At 42.8% G+C, this 18,726-nt stretch overlaps 2 protein-coding genes and 1 long non-coding RNA gene across 3 annotated transcripts in view; all 3 read right to left on the reverse strand.

Moving 5' to 3' along the window:
• LOC148126692 (vomeronasal type-2 receptor 26-like) overlaps window positions 1-4,548 on the reverse strand; it is a 29,568-nt gene extending 25,020 nt beyond the window's left edge. Inside the window, exon 1 of the mRNA XM_087928327.1 lies at window positions 4,147-4,548. Coding sequence (XP_087784453.1) covers window positions 4,147-4,293 — 147 coding nt within the window. The 5' untranslated portion in view covers window positions 4,294-4,548. The remainder of the gene's footprint in view (window positions 1-4,146) is intronic.
• LOC113452183 (vomeronasal type-2 receptor 26-like) overlaps window positions 1-18,726 on the reverse strand; it is a 193,539-nt gene that overhangs the window by 110,108 nt on the left and 64,705 nt on the right. The window lies entirely within an intron of this gene.
• On the reverse strand, window positions 4,566-9,148 carry LOC148126693 (uncharacterized). Its single transcript, XR_015742487.1, has 3 exons — window positions 8,632-9,148; window positions 7,305-7,593; window positions 4,566-4,941 (listed from the first exon to the last, which is right to left on the reverse strand). It is a non-coding gene; the product is annotated as an uncharacterized LOC148126693 (long non-coding RNA).

Here is an 18,726-nt window from a genome sequence, read left to right on the forward strand (position 1 = left end):
AAATTATCTGCTACAATGTCTTACCAGTCAATGTCTACTTCAACTTCAACTGCAACAATACAAGAACACACAACAGATACAAACTCAATGTTAACTGCTCCAAACTTGATTGCAGAAAGTATGACTTCAGCAACAGAGTGGTCAGTGCCTGGAATGTACTACCTTACTCTGTTGTTACATCTCTAACCCCCACTCCTCTAACCTCAAACTATCCACTATTAACCTCACCCCATTCCTAAGAGGTATGTAAGGGGTGTGCATACGTGCACCATCGTGCCTCCCATCCCTGTCCTATTGTCCCCATTTAATTGTACCTATTTTCTGTATTCTTACTCATGTTTATACTTATATCTATTATTTTGTAAGCGATTGACAAATCAAATAAATAAAATCAAATAAATAAATAAAAACCAAAGGTACAAATACAGATTAGGTAAAACCTGGCTCAAAAACAGTAACTGGGAGAGGCACCTTGGAGCTCCAGTGGACGATCACTTAAACATGAGCCAGTAGTATTTGGCATTAGCCAAAAAAAACCCCAATACATTCCTTAGTTGAGCATAGAATCAAAATCATGTGAAGTATTAGTACCAATGTATAAATCCTTAGTAAGACCGCACCTGGAATACTGCATCCAGTTTTGGTCACCACATTACAAAAAAAATTGAGACTTTAGAAAAAGTTAAGAGAGGAGAGGAGAGGAAAAGGGAAGAATAACTTTATTGTCAAGTTGAATGTATACCAATCAGCATACATTAAAATGAAATTTTGTTGCACACAGCTCTCAAACGGCCACCACTGCCAATATATACTACATAAACATTTAAATAAATAAATGAATAAATCCAAAGTATGTATATATCCACATATATTATATGACACAGAGAAACAGTACAGTTTAGTTCAGATGTAGCAATATCAATAGCACTTAGACTTATATACTGCTTTATAGTGCTTTACAACCCTCTCTAAGCAGTTTACAAAGTCAGTCTATTGCCCCCAACAATCTGGGTCCTCATTTTACCCACATCAGAAGGATGGAAAGCTGAGTCAACCTTGAGGCTGGGGAGACTTAAACTGCCAAATTGCAGGCAGCTGGCAGTCAGCAGAAGTAGCCTGCAGTATTGCTCTCTAACCATTGTGCCACCATGGCTCATGTACATGACAAGAAAAATGAATCTTGCGAGTTTACTGGACAAATAGCATAGGGCACAAAGCTGTTACAGAATCTGGTACTCCTGCTAGAAATACTTTGAGACCTCCTCCCAGAGGGGAACAACAGAAATAGACCATGAAGTGTGGGGTCTTTAACAATGTGTTGAGCTCTAAGCACTTATAAGCAGTATCCTGAGTAACAAGAAGCAAGCTTCCTATAATCTTCTCAGCTGTCCTTACCACTCTCTGTAGGGACTTTCTGTCTGAGGCACTGCTTCCATGAAACCAAACAGTGATGCAGTTTGTTAAAAAAGAAAAAAACAACTCTCAATCATACCTCTGTAAAAAGTGGCCAGGACAGAAGGAGAAAGATGTGTTCTCCTCATCTGACGCAGGAAATGCAGACACTGGTTTGCACGCTTCACTAAGGATGATGTGTGGAGCGAAAAGAAGAGCAACTAAAACGATTAAGGGTCTGGAGACAAAAGCATATGAAGAATTGTTGCAGGAATTGGGTATGTCTAGTCTAGAGAAAAGAAGGACTGGGGGGAGGGGGGACATGATCACAGTATTCCAGTATTTGAGGGACTGCCACAAAGAAGAGAGGGTCAGATTATTTTCCAAAGCACCGGAGGGCAGGACAAGAAACAATGGATGGAAACTAATCAAGGAAAGAAGCAACCTGGAATTAAAGAGAAGCTTCCCAAGAATTAGAATAATTAACCAGTGAAACAGCTTGCCTTCAGAAGTTGTGGGTGCTTCATCTCTGGAGGTTTTTAAGAAAAGTCTGGATAGCTACTTGTCTGAAATGCTATAATGTCCTCTTTTATGTTCTGATTGAAATAATACATATATCCATTATAAAATCAGCAGTGTTTAATGCCAAAGTATATCTCTCATAGTTCCTGTTCCTATTAATATTATTGATCAATGAGACCTAAAACAGACAAGACCTAAAATGGACACCTAACATCAAGAACATCATCAAAAAAGCACAACAAAGAATGTTCTTTCTGCACCAACTCAGAAAACTCAAACTGCCCAAGGAGCTGCTGATCCAGTTCTACAGAGGAATTATTGAGTCTATCATCTGCACCTCTATAACTGTCTGGTTTAATTCTGCAACCCAACATGACAGACACAGACTTCAGTGAGTAATTAGGGCTGCAGAAAAAAGAATTGCTACCAACCTGCCTTCCATTGAGAACCTGTATACTGCACGAGTCAAAAAGAGGGCTGTGAAAATATTTACAGACCCCTCACATCCCAGACATAAACTGTTTCAACTCCTTCCCTCAAAACGACACGATAGACCATTGCACACTAGAAAAAAATAGACACAAGGACAGTTTTTCCCCGAATGCTGCTAATCAAATAATTTCCTCAAAACTGTCCAACTATTTACAAAGTCTGCACTACTATTAGCATTAATCTTCTCATCACTCCTTATCACCCATCCCCTCCCATTTGTGACTGTATGACTGTAACTTTGTTGCTTGTATCCTTATGATTTATATTGAATATTTCCTAGTATGATTTGATTGCCATGACTATTATTAAGTATTGTACCTTATGATTCTTGACTTCTTGATGAATGTAGCTTTCCTTTTATGTATACTGAGAGCATTTGCACCAAGACAAGTTCCTTGTGTCACACTTGGCCAATGAAGAATTCTATTCTATTCTATTCTATTCTATTCTATTCTATTCTATTCTATTCTATTCTATTCTATTCTATTCTATTCTATTCTATTCTATTCTATTCTATGCTATGCTATGCTATGCTATGCTATGCTATGCTATGCTATGCTATGCTATGCTATTCTATTCTCAGAATTCCTATCCTGTTTTTTGTGTTCTTCCCTCATTTTTGTTATTTCAGCTTCATCATTTCCTGCAAAACCTTTTCAAGCTTTACAATAATTCATTGGATAGATTATATCTGCATTAGAGAGGAGAGCTGGCTGCTGATCTTGATATCATGAGTTCAGTCCAGTTTCCCAACAAGTCAATTTTCTGGGTAAAATTTGGGAGCCTAGCTAGACAAGGATCTGGAGAAGCCATGTTTACGGTTGACCAGGATGCAATGATGTCCCCCAAATGGTTCAACCAGTTGAAGTGTACTTTTCTTCCCCAGTTCTTTAAAATTCCACAGAAAGGCCAAAACTGTTCTTTTGAAGTTTGACTCTAATGACAATACCTTTCAGGTCTCAGGGTTCCAGAAAAACCCAACTCCAATTAAAAATTCTGAGACAGGCATTTTCTCAAAGTTTCCTTTTATTAGAGTAGTTAGACAGACACCTTTGGGAAAACCCAAATCAGAGACTTCCGGGTTTTCAGTTAGTAAATCAAAAGTCAAATCCCAACCCCTGCACCCATCAGTCCATTACATGGTCCAATCACCAACCATCCCAACTTGAGACATTCCTTCAACCTCTCCTCCTCCAGGTGCAGGAATAACATGACCTTGACCGAAGAAAAGAATGCTATTATGTCTAACTACCAACACTCTAAAAATCGCCCCCTCCTACTTTCCCAGGCACAGGAATATGGCAGTGCAGAAGCTTCTAGTAGTAATATGGTTTCCAAAGCTGACATCAGGATGGATTCTGCTGATACTTCTGATACTCTAGTAGTAGGGAGTGGTCTGCCTGAGTCCAAGAGTTCTTTCTCTGGACTTACAAATATTTCAGATTCCTTTGCCTAGAGAACCATATTTTCATTTGTACAATTCCTGCCAGGGGCCTTGCAGATGGTGTTACAACACTTGCCCAAAATAAAGAATTCTATTCTATTCTATTCTATTCTATTCTATTCTATTCTATTCTATTCTATTCTATTCTATTCTATTCTATTCTATTCTGTGATTATATTGCCCAAACTTGTTGTCCATTTGTAGAATAAGCACAAAAGTAGGTTGATATACTTCCCCTCCTCCTCCTATGGATTCTAAGGAGCTACATTGGATGGATCCTTGTTGGGAGCTCTTACCTGCCACAACTGCAGCCTTGGAGCTTCCAACTTTGCTTTGTCCTCTTTCAATCTCCTCCTGGATCTGGAGGCATATGCAGCACTCAAGGCATGGGCCAGAGTCTTAATGACACTGTAAAAATGGGGGAAATTAACAACCTCAATCATGTTTCTTTTCAATTGGGTCTCCAATGGTATTTTCTGGGTGCATCTTTTCCGCCCCTTGACAGAAAAGGCATGCTTTGAAAAAGAGCAGAGAAATGACTGATCCCCAAAGGGTGGCTCAAGAAAGAATTTGGATCGGAAGGCATAATTTATCGGCCATTTTTTTTCCTGAAAACCAACTGTCCAGATACTATTCACATATTTGAGACGTCTGTCATTTTTCAGTGGAAATAGTCCAATGAGTGTTGTGATCCAGACTTTCCCTTCAATGGGTCCTGGCAAATGTATAAATGTTAAATGGAAAGGAGTAATTCTGTCCAAAACGGCACCATATTCTATGTAGTGCAGAAAGACATTGACTTGTCTCCACTTAGAGAGGGCATCCCTGAGGAGTGCTGTAGATCCAGTTTTTGATAACTGTTTTGATATAACAACGCAGATTCCATTCCTGAGAAGCAAAGGAGTAAAAGCCCTCATGAAATTCTCTCCATTTTCTGTGTCTGAAGCAAAGAGACCAACCAGGGTCCATCTGAAATAGAGGAGCATTTGGACAATCCCTGGGTAGAGGATGCCTTTTTTGGGGAAAAGCCGATGATAAAAGGGCAATTGGCTTTTATCATGCAATGAATCTGAAAATAATTCAAAACTGATCTGAAAAAGCAATGAAGAATGCTGTGTTATATCTGGGATCAGATCTATTCCAAAATATTAGCTTCAAAAAAATCCAGTTTGGTTTTCTGATAAACACACTGAATAGTTCATTGTTGATTAGTCATTAACCCAGATGAAAATAAAGAATAAAAATACATGACAATAATAAGACTGTATATAACAATAGTATAAAAGAAAGGAAAGTTTAAAAGAATAAGAATAAAGAATGCAAATCACATTTCTGTATCACCTCCACTAATTGACCACAAGGAGACCTGCATATGCAGATTTAAACTAAAAGTTTTGCTCAAATAAATAGCATATTGTATTTTTTTTAATGACTAAGTTGTTTTACTATAAGTATCCAAAAAGGTTGTTCATCTAATCTGTAATCCAGGATATTGGTCTCTTTCTTATACAATTGCTTTGTCTATCTCTGGAGCCCAGCAAATGCAAGTCTGTTCAGTATAAAGGTCTTAATCTTCCATATTTAACCTTTGTGTTCTGTGTTCAAATCCTGCTTGAGTAAATACTACTTTTAGATTTTAGGCATTGCTGCATTAAAATAATTGCCAATTTGAAAATACCTTATAGTGGCTCTTCCACTTAAATGTGTCATCCTCACCAAGGATGGCTGTATCTTTTTCTGCTTCAATAATGGAATTCTTTGTGCAGCAATGTTTATTTATTTATTATTTATTTATTTGATTTGTCAATCACTTACAAGATAACAGGTATAAGTATAAACATAGTTATGAATACATGAAATGGATACATATAAGAAAAATAAAAATAAACAATAGGACAGGGATGGTAGGCACATTGGTGCTCTTATGCATGCTCCCTACAGGCCTCTTAGGAAAGGGGTGAGGTCAATAGTAAACAGTCTAAGGTTAAAGTTTTTAGGGTTTGGGGAAGAAACCACAGAGTCAGGTAGAGTATTCCAGACATTGACCACTTTGTTGCTGAAGTCGTATTTCCTGCAATCAAGTTTGGTGTGGCTAACCTTGAGTTTGTATCTATTGTGTTGTTATGGTTGAAGCTTCTTTTCCAATTACACAAGAAACAGGAAGACCACAACTCCTAATATAATTTGTCATCTGTACAATTCAAGAAGCCTTCAATTGAATTTTTGTCTATTCTAAAAGACAGAATTTTGGGAGTCTGTTACTTTTCATTGATTTAACACCAATAGCTGGGCTCTCGATCTAATGAAGATATTGAGGTACTACAGTGCATGCTTCGTTCAATATAGATTTAGTTCCTTTGAACTAAGTGCTCTTGGTCAGGCAAAACTCCATCTAAAGCCCGCTTGTTCATCAGGAAGACATTATTTGTTCATCTACCTTCTCACAACTCTACTCAAGAGGATCCTAACATATATTTTAGCCACAATTAGACCAATGGGTCTGTAATTGTCAGGGTCCTTTTTATTTTGGTTTCAATATATAGAGGCTATTATTACCATCTTCTATTGCAAGTGGACCAAGGCAGTCATAGAATTGATTCCACTTGATTAAAAAGTATCCATGAAAGACACCTAGAGCAAGATGGATCAATGACATTTGCAAGTATTGTGAGCCCAACTGGCAAAAGCAAGCTCAGGACTGTATTGGTTGAAACATATGGAAGAGACCTTTATCCTGCAATGAATAGATCATGGCTAAAATGATGACAATTTTCCATCTTCAACCCAACTGGATATGGTAGGAATTATTGATATGTGTAAATGAGCCTGCCAGTAGAGGATACTACCATTGGAGATACTTTTTGAATAGTAAATATGGTAGAAAGAGCTTTATTGCTCTTTAAGTCATTTACAATAAATTTCTCCATTAATATTTTAGAGTAAAAATACTTGATTTGTTGGCTAATATGCTTGAAAATTTGTATCTTATGAATTAATAGTGACCACTATCTTTAATTAACTACTTTATTTAATTAATGATAGCAGTCACTATTAATTCATAAAACACATGTGTGTGATCAGGTCTAGGTGATAATCTGTTTGTGTTCTTAGGATTCTAGGATTTGTTTACCATAGAAAAACTTTTAAAGGATTATATTTAAAAAAATGATTTCCCAACTCTGCTGCACCTTTCTTTTGTACGGAAGACTTTTCAATTGAACACACAGTCTCTGCCTTCTAAATGTAAACAGAAGGCTCAAAGCAGTGATAATAATATTATGAGAGGATATCATTGCTTTGAGCATATCCCCTCCACACTGCGGATCCCAATCCCTAACTGTGACAACTACAATGGCCTTGATGAAAAGCAGTTCTTCAGTTCCTAAATGAAGATATGTTTGGATCTATCAAATAACAACCTATACTCCATTCATTTAGCTATAGAAAAACAAACCTGAGGGACTTTATAGATGCCTCCTAATGTTGATATCTGGATGGAGATGTCATCCATCGCTCCATCAACAAGAACCAAAATGTTGTCCTTCCTTCCACAATTATAGTTGGGAACATTGGCTTCTCCAGTAGAGAGCATGTCCAGCAAGGCATCTGAAGTCACAAGCGTGTTCAAATAGTTGTCATGGATGTTGTAGCCAAGTGTGAGATTTTGCATAAGCCAGGGTGCCTTGTTGACCACTTGAATATTAAAAATGTAGCGTAGAATTCTTAACTTATCAAAAGGTAAACTAATGTAAAAAATATTAAAGTTAGCAGCAGCAGCAGCAGCATTAATAGCAATAACAAAATAATTTTTCAATGTAATCCTCCTTGTCTCCACAAGCCTTCTAAGTCTTAAGCCAATACAGATCCAAACCCAGAGGCAAATAATACTTTAATGAATGTTGGGGAGATGGGATGGAGATAGTTTTGCACTAATATTCAGAATCACAAATAAACCATTTTTCAATTCACAAAATATTCCTATGGTCTTTTTAGAGTTGCCAAGAGAAAGGGAGGGGGGAGCAATGCAGCAGCTTCCAAACCAAAAGTGCATTCCATAAGTAGTTTTCAAAGATAGTAACTAGGTGACAAGTTTCTGCCATGCAAAATTCTAACTAGCGAACATGATTGATGATTCTTGGCTATGGATGTGTCTCATTGGAGAATACGAATGGGGTGGGGGAAAAACTGGGTTCAAGGGTGACAATGAATTATGTGTCTCAGAGTTGGCTACACCCAGACATGTTAACTCCCAATAAATCCTTTTGAAATTTTGAAAGTTTGGCTCGAGACTCATGATTTAATTGGAGTAACTGCCGGAATCCTGACACCATTATTTGTAGCAGTAGTAAATTTCACTGCCAAGTAACCAGGATTAAAAATCACTCAATCATTCAAATAAAATCATCATGATAGGAAGACGATATTTCACAAATGACCCAGAAAAGCAGTTCTAAAATCAAGTCATTCTGTCTTCCTATAAGGATCAGGAACTGAATACGAGTGACCGGTAATAAAAATATGGAAATGACCCAGGCAGAGGCAACTACAGCTGATTCAGTAACTACTTTAAACTAAAATTGGTATTGAACTGATAGGATTGGACTGGGAAAGATAACCCTGGCCTATTCCAAAAATAAGGCAAAAGAAAGGAGCAATGGAAATCAAAAGATTCAAGAGATTAGACAGATCCTGTAATATAGGAATGCATGAAACAGGAAAAGAATGAGAGGGTTAGAACTGAAAATAGGGGGAATTCAACTCTGTCAAAATGAATGACTTACGACTCAAATTGACAATAAGGAGCCGTGTTGAAAAGCAACAGTTTTGTCTGCAGTATTTTTGTTCCAGTAGTGATCATATTGATGAGATGATCCCCTGGCCAGTAATAGCTCCATGGTTTTTGTTCATCCCAATGTTTGAAATTCAGTGGACACTTCATTCTAAGTTTCCCAGAGACTGCTTGGGACTTCAACAGTATCAGAAGCAGAACAAGGAGGTTCATAATTCATAGGGCTGAATCAATTCCCTTCCTGTTTTTCAACAAGAATAACCAAAAGAGGTGGAAAGTATTCTTGCAAGAAGGAAATAATAGTGACTTTCCTGATTCAGACAGAGACAAACTGAATATGCCCTGGAAAAGAGAGAAAGGCACATTCAAGAGCACAGCATCTGCTGGTCCCAAAACTTGTGCCTCATAGAGTGTGATCTAGGCATTTATCCTCTTTTGCTGCAAGATCCCTTCCGTGTTGTTTACATGAAAGATAGAAAAGTAGCAGAAGAGGTCTCAAAGACCAGAACTGTGAAAATTACAGTGAGAAGAAATTTCTCCTCTTGGGATCATGAACTTCTCTGGTGCTTCATTTGCAGAGGATTAGCAGGGAAAAAACATCCTAATTAAAAAAATCACAAATCTACCCCTGCAGGCATCATACTGTTGTGGTTGTGGCCCTTCCTACTACCAGGACATATCCTGAAAATAATGCTGGGAGATATTATTTCAGCACCCAGGTAATGTTTGCCATCCTTTAAATGTGGTAACTTGTCTCCAGAGACACTGAAACAATATCAGTCAGAGCTATTGAATTTGGTGACATTTTAGATTGATGATTCTTAACTCCAGTGCCGTCTGCCTTCTAAGGCCAAGAAAGCAGTCATCACCCATGGACATTGTCTTATGCATGCCCGCTTTAAAGACCTCTTAGGAATGGGGTGAGGTCCATGGTAGACAGTTTGAGGTTGAAGATGTTGAGGCTGTAACAACGGAGTTGGGTAGGGCATTCCAGGTGTTGACCACTCTGTTGCTGAAGTCATATTTTCTGCAATTGAGTTTTCCTCTTATTCCTAAAACTACTTATATTTATTTTCCTCTATATTCCTAGAGAAACCAATAACAATACACCAGGTCTTATTTTTAATCACAATAATATTGGTAAAATCAATTTCTAAATGAGTGAGACTGCCTCGTAGGCAAATGGAGACATAAGGAATGGAGTCAAACAGAACTTTCAAAGCTTCAACTAACCAAACGAACTAATTGCTTCCTGCAAAAGCTCACATCCCGTTCACTCCTCTTTTATGTCACATGGGAGGGGGCAAACATCTCTGAGTAGTAAACTGAGTTGACCATGCTTTCTCAATTGTTCTTGTCCTCTGGTAGCTCTGTGCATGTGCAGGCTGGGAACAGGTTCCAGAAATCCCCTGCATCACTACTGCCTGAGTCTGAAGGCAGCTGATGACTGCCAGCCTGCCCTGGTCCCATCTTTTCCTCTGATGCAGAGCCTTCCTCTGGGCCTACTTCAACCTCCAAGACTTGCCCAGGTTCCCCCGCCAAACTCCTCACTACTATCTGACTCTGCTGCCAGCTCTGTCAGCTGCTGGCAGGCCACAAATAGGTTGTGAGTGTATGATATGGGTGTATCTCTTTGTTTGAAGGAGTTTCTCACTAATCTTTTGGAGAAGACTGCACTCCCAATACATGTTTTTTCTCTTTTTCAGCATGTTTAATTTTTTTTTATACTTGTGATAGAAGAAAGAGCAACTCACCCCCTCACCCAAGAAATAGGAAAACATAACATAACAAAATAATAATCATTTCCACAGAAACCAAGCCCATGGCACAAAAGCCTCAGAGTAAAAGGTCCTTGAGAAGGAGAAAGAAATCAATCATTCAAACTCAAGGTTAGTATCAACCCTTGAAATGGTGAGGCTCCAGTGGATCATTTCAGGGTTGCTGTTATGTCCTGAGGACTCAAGAAGTTCTCACTCAGGTCCACTCACTTATGTGGGCGTTCTTTCCCCCCATTCCCATTGGTTGGCTCTCCCCAGCAGCCAGCTATAAAAGCAGGCTGCGGGGTCCAACCTCTCGCTGATTGCTGCGAGCCAGTTCCAGGCTTGGCAAGCACGGTCAGCCCTTTATTGTAAAATAAAGTATTGTTGCACTCATGCTCTGGTCCAGCCTCTCATTGCTCAAACTTAACACTGGCGACGAGGATGGGATGGCTACCAGTAGCACCGTGCAACCGCTGAGTCACTAGCCTCCGATCAGCAACCCAGAGAGAGTGATCGGCTGGCGATAAGGAAACGCTAATCCGCAGCCTCCGATCTGCAACCCAGAGAGAGCGATCGGCTGGCGATAAGGAAACGCTGACCCGAACCCAGAAAGAGCGGTCAGCCCTCAAAACGAAGCGATCAAAAGAGCAAACGCTAATCCGCAGCCAGAGAAAGCGGTCTGATTCAAAGTTAGAAGCGTCTGTAGCCGCTTGTTAGCCCCGCTACGGGAAAGTGAAGCACTGCGAGCCGCAGCCGCTCTGCATTGGCGCGAAATTCAAGCGGGTGTCATTTGAATTTCAACCCAGTAAGAAACACAGCACAGCGCTGTAGGAAGTCACTACGCCTACTTTTTTTTGGCGCGAATCAAGACACCTCCAACGGTTAGCAGCCAACGTGGTAACCCAGAGAGAGAGAAGGAGAGGTTAGCAGAAACCCCTCCAGAGCTGATATCACTAATAATCACAGGCGCTCGTAGTCCCACAGAGATTTTTTCCACAGGTAGCCCAGCTGTCTAGCACCATGAGTTCCAACCCAGCATTCCCGGCGTTTAAACCAGACGAAGAGAAGTGGGAGTCGTATAAGAACCGCTTCAATCATTACATAGATGCGGTCGGCCTGGCAGACGCGGGAGAACACCGGAAAAAATCCTATTTCCTCATCTACTGCGGAGCCACCGTTTATGATACCGCCGTGGCCCTCGTAGCGCCAAGAGAATTGAAAAACGTCCCGTGGTCCGAGTTGCTGGAGATCCTCACTAACCACTACGCTCCCAGACCTTCACAAATCGCCAGGAGGTTCACGTTCCGTATGAGGAAGCAGTCTAGTAAGGAGACAATCAACCAGTATATGGCCGCCCTCCGAACAGCAGCCCTGCACTGCGGGTTTGGAACATACCTGGAGGACATGCTCCTCGATCAATTAGTTTGTGGGGTCAAGGATCTCAACCTACAGAGGCGCCTGCTAGCAAAAAAGGACCTCAACCTAGCGCAAGCAGCGTCGAGGAGGCCTAGCAGCCGAGCTAGCAACGAACTCAGCCACCGAAATTCAGGGCCCAAGTGCCAAAACAGCATCGTTCCCGTTCATTCCGAAGAGGTGGAAGCGGAGGGAAACCCAAAAGCACGAAAACGCGTCCACCGCCTCACCAACGACAGACGGTCGCAGGTAGGGGCCAGACAGGAACACACCGGTCCACCCAAGCACATCACGTTGTGCCTAGCCTGTGGGGATCACACCAGAGGGCCACCTGCAGGTTTAAAGGAGCCATTTGCAACAACTGCCATAAGAAGGGGCACATCGCGAGAGTTTGCCAAGCCCCCAAAGCGCTGCAGGCAGACCCCGTCCTCGAACTCGGGACCACAGAGGCAAGTATTAAACTGTCGACTGAGACCGCCTTGCCAGGCGTACTTGCCACTCTGTTAGTAAAATTTCTCTCTCCGTTTCCCTAGAAGGTAAACCGTGCCACATGGAGGTTGACACAGGGTCAGCGCTCTCAATAATCTCGTGGAACACCCTCAAGAGACTCCACCCCAGCCTATCTACTACCCGGCTTCAGAGATGCCAGTACCGTCTGAAGGACTACCAGGGAAGGCCATTCCCGTGATCGGCAGAGGCAAGTTTTTGTCAGTTTTAGAACTTTTAAAGGCCACCTACCTCTAGTGGTAGTTAACGGCAATCTACCAACCTTATTGGGGCTCGATTGGTTTCCCCACCTCGGCCTAGGGTTAACAGGAGTCCATGCTGTCTCAACCTCAGACACTGACTCCTTGTTCGCTGACTACGCAGATGTGTTCAGCGAGGAGCTGGGGTGTTATAATGGAACCCCCATCTCGTTCACTGTTGACCCCCAGGTGGTCCCAATCAGATTAAAACCACGCAGGGTTCCATTTGCTATTAGACCAAAACTAGACGCCGAACTGGATAAACTACTAAAACAAGGGGTCATTGAGCCAACAGATTTCGCCAAGTGGGAGACGCCCATTGTCACACCCTTAAAAAAGATGGTAGCCTGAGAATTTGCTCGGACTACAAGACAACAATCAATAAATATCTACAAGTTAGCGCCTACCCTGTGCCCGTCATTCAGCACTTATTGCACACATTCGAGCCGGGCAGCATTTTTGCTAAATTGGACATGTCTCAGCGTATCAGCAGTTCCCTGTTGATAATCAAACAGCGGAACTTCAGACCATCATTACTCACAGGGGTGCATTCCGATGTAAGCGTCTCCAATTTGGCGTAAGTGTTGCGCGGGTATTTTTCAATCCCTCATGGAGCGGATTTTACAGGGCCTCCCTGGTGTAGTACCCTACTTGACGACATCTTGGTCTCGGCCAGGGACAGAACCCAACTCTTCTAGAGAGTACGAGCAGTGTTAGAGAGGTTCAGACAGCATGGCCTCAAGTTAAAAAAAAAGAAAAATGCGCCATTGCCACTAGACAGGTGGACTTTCTGGGTTATAAAATTGACGCCTCTGGCATTCATCCCTGGAGTCCAAAGTCAGGGCAATCCACGAAGCTCCCACGCCCACTTCCAAAACGGAGCTACAAGCTTTCCTAGGGCTGCTGAACTTTTATGCATCCTTCTTACCCCATAAAGCCTCAGTAGCCGAACCCCTCCACAGATTACTAGACAAAAAGTCACCATGGCACTGGGGGCACAAAGAGGACCAGGCGTTTAACGCCGTCAAATCACTACTTACGTCAGAGGCGGTGCTCATCCAATTCGACCCCAACCTCCCTCTAGTACTGGCAGCAGATGCATCACCATTTGGAATTGGGGCGGTCCTTAGTCATAGACTTCCCAATGGCACCGAGGCCCCCATCGCCTTTTTCTCCAGGACACTCTCGGCCACGGAGCGAAATTACAGTCAAATAGACAAGGAAGCCCTAGCAACTGTTGCAGCCGTGAAAAAGTTTCACGAATTCCTTTTTGGACACTTTTTCGAACTGGTCACCGACCATAAGCCCCTCCTGGGCCTACTGGCCAGCGACAAACAGACACCCCAAGTCCTCTCCCCTAGAATGACTAGGTGGACACTTTTCCTAGTGGCCTACTCATACAAACTTACCCACCGCCCGGGCAAAACTCTTTCCCACGCCGATGCTCTCAGTCGCTGCCCCCTACCCGCGCCGGCTGAAGACCCAGCTCCTGTCAACGCCATTTTCGAAATCACCCAGTTGGACCTGCCCATCAACGCCCTTGACATTGCCACTAAGACCAAGGCAGACCAAGCGCTCGCCCAGGTGCTCGACTGGGTAAGGAGGGGGTGGCGGGTGGCAACGTTGATAACAAATTCGCACCCTTTAAGACTCGCATGCAGGAGCTGTCCAGTTTGCAGGGTTGTCTACTGTGGGGCACTCGGTGGTCATTCCGACCTCGCTGCGTACCCGAGTCCTGGAGCGTTGCACGAGGGACACCCTGGCATTGTGAGAATGAAGGCATTAGCACGCAGCTACGTGTGGTGGCGGGTCTAGAAGCGAGGACATTGTCAATTGGGTAAGTTCCTGCAGCATTTGCCAGGAATCCCGTCCTGCTCCCCCATCACCACCCCTACCAGATGGGAGGCGCCAGCGCCCCTTGGTCTAGGATACATATCGATCTGGCCGGCCCGTGCATGGGAAGATGTTCCTAGTGGTCGTGGACGCTTATTCCAAGTGGATAGGCGTGGCACAGCTATCCACGACCACCACACTAGCAATCACCAACGCGTGCGCCTGTTTGTTACACATGGACTACCCGACTCCTTGGTCTCAGATAATGGCCCTCAGTTCGCATCCGTAGGAATTCAGCCGTTTTGCAGCCAACCTAGGCATTCGCCACATTTTCACAGCCCCATTTCACCCGGCGAGTAATGGGTTGGCTGAACGGGCCGTCCGGACCACCAAAGAGGCCCTCGCCAGGTTGGGCAAAGATGACTGGCACCACAAACTCTCACGGTTCCTGATGAGCCAGCACTCAACCCCTGTGCAGTCACCAATAAGTCCCCAGCGGAACTTCTGATGGGCCGACGCCTGAGGACTGTATTGGATAGACTGCACCCACAATACTGCCCTGACTCTCCCCTCGCTTCTACTTGGGGGTCAGACATTTTGTGTTACAGGAGCCAGTCTTCGCAAGAAATTTTGCTGGGGACCCACTTTGGCTCCCAGGCGAGATCGTCGCTGTCACCGGGCCGAGATCGTATAGGGTCAGACTGGAGGATGGTCGCGTCTGGAGGAGACACATAGACCAGCTTAGAAGGCGCCTCAGCACCCTTGCCAACAAGAATCCTGAGTCGCCAGCCGTAGGAGGGCCGTCTCAGCCGCCTCCCAGCATCATCGCACCCAACGTCCAGTTTGCACCAGCAGTCGTTCCGGTCAACCCGAACTCGAGCAGCAGCGCCCGAAGAATGGACTAGCCAGATCCAGCCCACGGGAGCTCGACCCCAGTATCCGACCCGGTGGTTTCCGAGGATGCCCAATCCGGAGAGAGCGTTATCGACACTATGCCAGAACAACCGCCACAGACTGATACCGAACTGGCAGACAATGTCCCCGAGCTGCGCCGTTCCGGGCGCCAACACAAACCCCCCGTCTACCTCAAAGACTATGCATGTTCGCATCTGGGGGGAAGGGGTGTTATGTCCTGAGGACTCAAGAAGTTCTCACTCAGGTCCACTCACTTATGTGGGCGTTCTTTCCCCCCATTCCCATTGGTTGGCTCTCCCCAGCAGCCAGCTATAAAAGCAGGCTGCGGGGTCCAACCTCTCGCTGATTGCTGCGAGCCAGTTCCAGGCTTGGCAAGCACGGTCAGCCCTTTATTGTAAAATAAAGTAGTGTTGCACTCATGCTCTGGTCCAGCCTCTCATTGCTCAAACTTAACAGTTGCCATTTAGGGAGGGGAAGGCTTACAGGGATAATGAAAAACAGTACACTCATGGCGTGGGAGGTGGACAACGAAGAAGCAGTCGGCTGACAATCAGCTGGAGAGGAGGCCAGCAGCAGAAGAAAGAACTAGGCCCAACAGAAAGATTTACAGGCCTCTCTAGAAGTACAACGGCCATGTGGGTGGGGCAGACATACTCAGGGGGCAAGGTTAAATAGGCAGAAAAGCAGCAATGGTTATTGCTGCCTGTGTTTTATTTATGTATTTATTTATTTATTTGTCAATAGCTTATAAGATAATAAATATAAGTATCAATACAGGAAATGGGTATGAATGATTGGGGACAAAAGGACAGGGACAGTTGGCACAATTGTGCGCTTATGCATGTCCCTTACAGACCTCTTAGGAAAGAGATGCGGTCAGTAGTGGTTAGTTTAAGGGAAAAGGAGTGTGGGGTTGGGGATGTGACAACAGAGTTAGGTAGTGTGTTCCAGGCATTGACCACTCTGTTGCTGAAGTCGTACTTTCTGCAATCAAGTTTGGAGTGGTGTACATTAAGTTTATATCTGTTGTGTGCTCTTGTATTATTGCGATTGAAAGTTAAAAAGTCATTGAATGGTAGTACATTAAAGCAGATTATTTTATAAACTACGCTTAAGTCAAACTGTAGGTGACATAGTTCTAGGTTCAAAATTCAAATTCAAATTTCAAATTTAAATTCAAAATCTCAAGGCTGGTGGTGTAGGGTATTTTGTTGCAAGCAGAGGAGTTAGTACTCTTCTTGTGAAATACTTCTGGACATGCTCAATTGTATTAATGTCTGATATACATGTGGATTCCAGACAAGCTTCATTCATATATTGGTTTAGCCAAAGTTTTGTATGCCCTAGTTAGTAATTCAATATTACCACTTAAGAGAAATTTCTTAAGATTAGATTTACAACTCTCAAAGCTTCTTTGTCAATGCTGAGGCAGTGAGCTCTGGCACTTAGGTCATTTGATATGAGTACTCCCAGGTCCTTGACAGAGTGTCAAGTACTGATTTTTTTTACCAATGAGTAGGAGAGAGCATTGTTGGTCAAGATTTGAAGTTGCCAATTGTTTGACCATTCAGACACATAATCGAGGTCGCTTTGAAGGATGGTAGGATTGTCAGTGGTGTTGAGTAGTTTTATGTAATCCACAAAGAGGACACAGTTGCTTTTAAGGTGATCGCAAAGTTCATTTATTTAGAGTGTAAAGAGTGTGGGTCCTAGAACACTGCCTTAGGGGACACTGCTGTTTACTGGTGCAGGGTTTGATAGGGTGTTTTGGTTGCTATGTGCTGAGGTTTCCAGGCCTGCCAGAATAAAAAGCAGTTAATCAAACCTTTTATTTCTGTTTCTTGGTTTTGGAGGATTAGACACATGACACTTAGCAGAATGGCCTCAGGCAAGAGTTTAACTTAAAGTAAACTGTGAAACCACAGGAATGCAGAGACGGTTCTTTCTTTTGCTTTTAGCTAAGGCCGTCAGGATTAACACAATATTTATTTATTTATGTTGATTTGTTAATCACTTACAAAATAATAGGTAAAAGTATAAACATGAATAAGAATACAGAAAATAAGTATGATTAAAAGGGGACAATAGGACAGGGATAGGAGGCACGTATGTTGCACTTATGCACACTGAAACTCATTTCCACCCCTCCCAGTGGCTAAGATTAACCTCTTCCTCCCTGAATGACTGAGTCCAAAGAAATTATCCCATCAAAAGGAACGCCATCAGACCACCATTGAAATATCTGAATCTCAAAAGCTAGAAAAGGTATTGTCAGCTTTGGAAGGCATATTAGCACCAGAAGCTTCCACACTGCCACATTCTTGAGCTTGGGATTTGAGAGGGGGGATTTTATGGAGCATATGTGGTTAGACATAATAGCATTCTTCTTTAGAGTCAAGGTCATGTTATTTCTGCACCTGGATGAGGAGTGGTTGAAGGGATGTCTCAAGTTGGAAAGGATGGTGATTGCGGCATGTGATGGAAAGATGAGTGCAGGGGATGGATTTGTAATTTTTAATTATTGGAGGAAAACCCAGAACTTTCAGATTCGGGTTTTCCCACAAGTGCCAGCATGACAGCTCAAATAAAATGGGACTTTGAGAAAATGCCTGTCTTGGAGTTTTGCTTTCGGAGCTTCTTTTCCTGGAATGCTGATAGTATAAAAACTCCAGTAACTGTTTCACTGGTCAGCTAGCTAGACCAGATCCATTGCTGAATTGCCACTTGTTCTCTGGCTTCTGAAATTAAACTTCTTCCTGGCAGTTTGCTTCCTTGCCTATTTGTCCTTGAGCACTGATGGCTCTATTCTGGTGTGAGGAATGAATCCGAGATGAGCTTTTCTTCCCACACTTGGGTCACTTTTTTTCTTTTGTACACCAATCTTTTCTTCTTTGTTGTTGTTGTTAGTGCTGGATGTATATTTCTTTCTGTTCTGTATTTTAGTTTTTATGATAAAACAAAATTTAATGTACTCTTTAGTAAATACTGTAGTGACGTCTGATTCTTTGCTTTGGGTCCTGTGTTTTGATTCCAGAGAAACTGGTGTCAGAAGTGGGATTCACAATTTTTGATCTGTGACTAGGGATAACAGATCATATGTATGTGTTGTGCAGTGGTGAGATTCAAATTTGTTTTACTACCAGTTCTGTGGGTGTGGAATGGTGAGCATGGTAGGGGAAGGATACTGTAAAATCCCCAATCAGGGGTGGTATCTACCGGTTCTCCGAACTACTCAAAATTTCTGCTACAGGTTCTCTAGAACTCTCAGAACCTGCTGAATACCACTTTTGGTGTTGTGGTGAGCTTGATCCCATGTCCTTTCCTGCTATCAAAAGCCAAAAACCATTTAGGAATGTATTTAAGTCAACAGTCTGTGTCTAAAAGTTTATTTTCATCAGGGAGGTTGGTTAAATGTCCATG

The sequence above is a fragment of the Pseudonaja textilis genome, chromosome 2, assembly GCF_049901715.1.
Source record: "Pseudonaja textilis isolate UNSWEBS1 chromosome 2, rPseTex1.2, whole genome shotgun sequence".
In the NCBI taxonomy this organism is placed as follows: Eukaryota; Metazoa; Chordata; class Lepidosauria; order Squamata; family Elapidae; genus Pseudonaja; species Pseudonaja textilis.